The following is a 6444-nucleotide window of genomic DNA, read 5'->3' as shown; positions in this document are numbered from 1 at the left end:
AACACGGTATCAAACACGAAATAACTGCACCTTATTCTCCTCAACAAAATGGCATTGCAGAGAGAAAGAATCGCATCTTGAAAGAAATGATGAATACATTGTTATTAAGTTCTGGTTTACCACAGAACTTGTGGGGGGAAAGCTGTTCTAACAGCTAATTACCTTTTAAATAAGGTACCCCGAAAAAAGCAAGATAAAAGTCCATATGAGTTATGGAAAGGTAGAAGTCCTTCTTACCAATACTTGTGAGTGTGGGGGTGTCTTGCCAAGGTAGCAATACCCACTCCAAAGAAAGTAAAGATATGACCAAAAACTGTTGATTGCATTTTCATTGGATATGCTCAAAACAGTACCGCATATCGTTTTCTTGTACATGAATCTCAAATACCTGATATTCACAAGAATACGATAATGGAATCAAGAAATGTTTCGTTCTTTGAACACATGTTTCCATACAAATTTAAGGAAGAACCAAGTTCATCCAAAAGATTGCACGAGACAATTGATAAAGAACAAGAGCTTGATCAAGATATTGAACCTAGACGTAGTAAGAGAGCTAGGACTGAGAAATCCTTTGGTCCGAATTTCATCACTTTCATGATGGAAAGTGAACCTCAAAGCTTCAAGGAAGCAATAAGTTCATCTGAGGGACCTCTATGGAAAGGGGCTATCAATTCCGAAATGAAATCCATTTTACAAAACCATACGTGAGAATTAATAAATCTTCCTCCGGGAAACAAACCACTAGGCTGTAAATGAGTTTTCAAAAGGAAAATGAAATCAGATGGAACCATAGATAAGTATAAAGCCAGATTGATAATTAAAGGTTACCATCAACGTGAAGGGCTTGATTACTTTGACACATATTCTCCTGTATCGAGAATAACCTCTATTCGTGTGATACTTGCGATTGCCGCCTTGAGGAATCTTGAAGTACACCAAATGGACGTAAAGACAGCTTTTCTAAATGAAGATTTAGAAGAAGAAATTTACATGGAACAACCTGAGGGATTTTCTGCGACTGGACAAGAAAATAAGGTATGTAAACTGGTGAAGTCTCTATATGGCTTAAAAAAAGCACCAAAGCAATGGCACGAAAAATTTGATAAAGCCATGATGGAAAGTGGATTTAAATTCAGTGAATGTGATAAATGTGTATACATAAAAACCACTGAAAATGGATATGTCATTTTATGTCTTTACGTAGATGACAAACTTATCATTGGTAGTAATGATAAGATGATCAAATCCACCAAGAAGTTATTGAACTCAAGATTTGACATGAAAGATTTAGGCTTAGCCGATGTAATCCTTGGAATTAAAATCCATAGAACATCAGAAGGGCTAGTTCTAAGTCAGTCACATTATGTTGACAAAATACTTGAGAAATTCAATAATGATGACTCTGCATTAGCTAGAACCCCAATAGACACCAGTCAGCATCTATCAAAGAATCGAGGTGAGAGTATGTCTCAATTAGAATACTCTCGAGTCATTGGAAGTCTGATGTACTTAATAAGTTGTACAAGACCAGACGTAGCTTATGCAGTAAGCAAATTGAGTAGATTCACGAGTAATCCAAGAGTTGAACACTGGAAAATAATTATCAGATTGCTAAGATACTTGAGGTTCACTCGTGATCATGGGCTGCACTATACCAGATATCCTGCTGTTATTGAAGGATACAGTAATGCAAATTGGATATCTGATATGAAAGACTCAAAATCTAAAAGTGGAATTGTATTCACTTTAGGAGGTGCAGCAATTACATGGAAATCTTCTAAACAAACTGTAATAGCCAGATCCACTATGGAATCTGAGTTTATAGCTCTTGACAAGTGTGCTGAAGATGCTGAATGGTTGCGTCACTTCTTAGAAGATGTTCCAGGATGAAAAACCAGTGCCGGCTATATGCATACATTGTGATAGCCAATCTGCAATTGGAAGAGCAAAAAATAAAATGTATAATGGTAAGTCTAGGAATATACGTCGCAGACACAATACCATTAGACAACTACTCTCAACTGGAATTATCTCTGTTGACTTTGTAAAGTCAAAAGACAATATAGCGGATCCCCTAACCAAGGGATTAAACAAAGAGTTAGTTGCGAAATCGTCAAGGAGAATGAGGCTAAAGCCTATAGAATAAATTGGTGTAAAGAAAAATCCAACCTACGCTGACTGGAGATCCCAAGAACTAGGTTCAATGGGACAACCTAATCGCACTAATTTGGAGAATCACTGTAGGGGTTATCCCTAGTTCATTCCTATTATGAAACAGTGAATGTTTAGGATAAGCTTACGACTTTTAATGATTCTGATGAGAAGCAATATAGAATCACCTATGTGAGAGAGAAGTGGGGCCGCTTCGAAGGAATTGCAGGGCTCAATTCTAGACCCTCTTGCAGAACCAGGAGTATGTTCATGGCCAAAACGAACACAATCATGAGAACTTAATAGTATCAGGGAGAGTCTTGTGTGAAGTATATCACAATTCACACAAACGGATGTACAGTTCAAAGACATCACGTCTACTGTCAACCAGTGAATTAATATGCTTTCACAAAGGAAGGTTCAAAGGGTAACACCTACCTATCCTATGCAAGACTCAACTGTTGAACTTTATCAGAAAATCTTTTTGAATAACTTTCAATTTCCATTCATATGGGGGATTGTTGGATTAAATGTGAGGTTTATGGGCTTGAGGTCTATGGGCTTTTCCATGTAAGTGAATGAAAATTTAGAAAGGAAGTGATATAGATAACTTTATATTGTGTTACACTTTATGGAGGTGTAACAATGATTGGTCAAGAGGCTCTCTCTCGCGCACGCCGGCACATGGGGTGCAAATCATGGGCCCGATTTGCATTGGAAAAAAGCTTGACTTGTGTGCAAGCGTACGAGAGCGACCTGGGTGTGTCGAATGTCGGACCGATCAAGGCAAAAATCGCCTAGCTAGTCTATGTCATCTTTTGTATTTTTTTTTTTTTCATTTGAGACCTTTCACATGGCTTGGCTATTGGTGCTTCGTATGCCCAACCTTTGGTGCTTCATCTGCCATCTTTATGGCAACCTTTGGCCTTTCATATGGCTAGTATTGAGATGTTTATAAAGGGGATGTACCAAGGCCAGAAACACCACCGAAAATCCACTTTCTTCTGCATTTTGTTTCTGTCTTGCTGTTGTTCTGCTTCTGCTGTTCTGCTTCTCCTTCGTCCACTGATAAAGTTCAGGTACTGATTTTGTTCGCTAGCATAGTGCTTTGTGCTACTATCTCTGCTAGTCTGCCCGTTGTATCCTCGGAGACAGACGTCCGCTGGAACCTCAGAGTACATACCGAAGGGGGACAAATCTGTTTTAAGGACACTGTATTTCATACAAACCTCGGTTTGATTTATTTAAGCATTGTAATACTTTTCTGATTCACTACACTAATTTGCTGGTTTTACACATAGCTATCTGTCCTGTTTTAAAAATAATAAACTGAGAAGATGGATCTGTTTGTGATCTACGTAGAAGAAAAAAGATGATTTATAGATTTTGAAATTAGAATTCTGTACAAATCTTTGGCATGAGTGATGAAGAATTTTTAACTTTTCGTAGATGTATCTAAAGTTTCAAAATTTGTACTAAAGAATTACATAGAAGTCATTGGAGATTTATTGACATTTTGGATGCTTATAGACTTTTATAAAGTTTAAAAAAATCAAGTTTGAATATTACACGAAATGTTGAATTCCACTGTACTTTTATAGAGTATATAAAAATCTAAATTAAATACCTCTAAACTTTTAAATTCTATAAAAGCATCAAAAACCATTGATTAATACATTTAATCCATAGTTGATTTTTTAAATGATAGATTTTTGTGGAGTTAATAATTTTTTATTGACTTCATAGAATGTCACATTACGTAAAAAGAATAATAATGCAAAAAGTATAACAAATATATCGCTACGACGATATTTACGATTATTATATTGCAATATTTTACTATTATATAACGATATTTTGTATTTAATATAAGAAATAATGATAAACTATGTTTTAATTTTGATATATGAATTTTAAAAAATAAATAGAAAAAAGGGAAAAAACCAAGGAATTGAACCTACTTGATGCTTTAGAAAGCAAAATTCTATCTGCTAAGCTACATGTGATTTGTATAAATGGTTGTATATATCGGGCATTTACGTGTAATATATCCTAACAAATTGAAGTGCATGTACAAAATCAACCTCCATCATAACCAGTCCACCACCACACAAGTACAACACTTGAACAAAGAATCATGTGTAAATATGAATTACATTAATCAATACCAACCATATTAAAGAAAGTAGTTTTAACTTGGGACCAACTACCCCACGTGAAAGTTCGATACTCAGGATCAGGATAGAACGTATACTTTATTATTCATAAAATGCTTATGAAAGATGGCTTCATAGCCTTCGGGAAATTTAATTTAGCCTCTCAATTTTGGCATGACAAGTCTTGCAAAAATGAAGTATCATCCCAAATCCTACGTTCTCATTAGGACAACAGGTAAGAAAACAACCAGGCAGCTTTAAAAAACATAAGCTGTACACAGTTTTGATCAAGAACATAAAGAAACCACCATGGACTTGTACCTTAACATAATGGTTATTATGACACCATTGACTGCTAACCTCAACTTCAGTAACCAAGTTATATATCAAACCTTATGATCAACAGACACAAGATAAAACAGTATCTTTGACTTCTTCTTTAACAGTATAAGTCAGTGCTCTCCTCTTCTCTGTTCATTTGTTAATTTCGGTCTTGACTTCAAGAAACTAGCCTGAAAACCAACCATAGCTTTTAAAACCACTATTATCCTAGATTCGATCTCAACCCCATTTGGTTCGAGAATTCTTAAACACCTTGCAACTGCCTCCATTGTACTCATACACCCAGCAAACGGTTCTTTTCTAAGAATCAAACCTGAGTTGAAAATACTATCACCATCAAGCCTTACATCGAAACCTAGACAAACTTGAATGGCAAACTTGGATAAAAACGGTAGACTTGCCAGCAGCATCTCCTTGGCATGCTTCCAAGTTCCATCAAAAACAATCAAAACATGACTATTTTCATCAGCATAGTCAAGAGAGGGTTGTACCTGACTGACGTCAGCTAAAGCCAAGGCATCTGAACCTGTAAAGTACTCTAATTTATGCAATCAAAACATGTAATTGTTGAAGGAAAAAAGAAGAACAATATAGGTAATAACTTCTCATTTGCCCATGATAATAGAACCAAAAGATTCACCCACGTATTCATCTCTCAAGGTTAAAGAGAGCACAAATAAGTAGAGCTCGAGCTCTTTCTCTAGGTAAGTAGAATTCGAAAGACTTTGAAGGAAAAAATCATATTCTTGCTAATCCTTGAAAACTTCTAATTACCATGAACATTTTGCATTCAGACATCAATTTCCACGCTAATCCATCCCTACCTCTACCGAATGTTCTCAAAACACTAATTTATACTAAAAAATTCAGTAAGTCACATACTTTAGCCAGAGGAGAATTAATTACTTTCTTTCAAAATTTCCAGAATACTAGGTAATATTGAAAAAAATTAACGAATTGGCAGAGTCGCATAAAAATTTAGTCGTACCAGGGAACAGAAAAAGGGCCCGGCGAAAAGGCTGCGAATGAAGATTTTGATCGTGAAGAGTATCTAGCATACTTGAGTCTCCATACCTCAATTTTCGTCCCACGATGATGTGGCAGTTGGCTAGGCATTTGGAGAGGAGAGGGACTGTGGCAAGTTTGTGACTTTGCTCGTGTGGGTGATGGAGGATGACGATTTGCGTGACCGTCTCGATGGGACTCGAAGGGAGACTGCGGCAGAGACATACGTTGGCCGGTCTGCCGCACCCGCTGCCGCAGATTCGCCGCCGTGCAGGTTCGATTTTTCCCTCCGATGCCATCTCCGTAAAGTAAAATTGAGATGAATTGGGCCTAGAGGAGAAGCCCATTAATTACCCCTCAATTCAGCGAATCATTATTTGACCGATCTCAACCCCAGCCAGCTGTCTGCGGAAGATGGCGGCAAGACAAAGAGCGGTGGCGGCGCTACAGACCTTACGAAAAGAAGCATCTCCGCAAAGGCATTGGGGATAGAATTTAATCTAATCTTGATATCACAAATGAGACCATTACAAAGGAACGTGGAGGGCGTCCCGACGTAGCCCATCGCTCAAGTCAGATACTGAGAATAAAATGAGAGAGCAGCAGCGACGTAGTGAATGAATGAATTGGACACTCAAACATGATATTTATAGAAGAGTACATGAGATCCATAATGAGCCACTTACTTAGGTTAGAAATGAGTCGAGGGTCCAAAGTCTTTTTTGGGCCTGATCTTGATGGACCAATTCATAGCGTATCACCAGTCTCCTCCTCCCAAGTCGAACTG

At 37.3% G+C, this 6444-nt stretch overlaps 1 protein-coding gene across 1 annotated transcript; it reads right to left on the bottom strand.

Annotated features, from left to right (window-relative positions):
• Nucleotides 1-4226: 4226 nt before the first annotated feature.
• LOC142548389 (tRNA-uridine aminocarboxypropyltransferase A) lies at nucleotides 4227-6159 on the bottom strand. The gene is made up of 2 exons (XM_075656680.1): nucleotides 5641-6159; nucleotides 4227-5178 (listed from the first exon to the last, which is right to left on the bottom strand). The coding sequence occupies exons 1-2, from the start codon at nucleotides 6002-6004 to the stop codon at nucleotides 4763-4765; spliced, it is 780 nt and encodes a 259-aa protein (XP_075512795.1). The 5' UTR covers nucleotides 6005-6159; the 3' UTR covers nucleotides 4227-4762.
• Nucleotides 6160-6444: the final 285 nt, after the last annotated feature.

This window comes from Primulina tabacum, chromosome 6, assembly GCF_025594145.1.
Source record: "Primulina tabacum isolate GXHZ01 chromosome 6, ASM2559414v2, whole genome shotgun sequence".
Lineage (NCBI taxonomy): Eukaryota > Viridiplantae > Streptophyta > Magnoliopsida > Lamiales > Gesneriaceae > Primulina > Primulina tabacum.
Note: the sequence above shows the minus strand (reverse complement) of the source record. Positions and strands in the feature narration are given on the sequence as shown.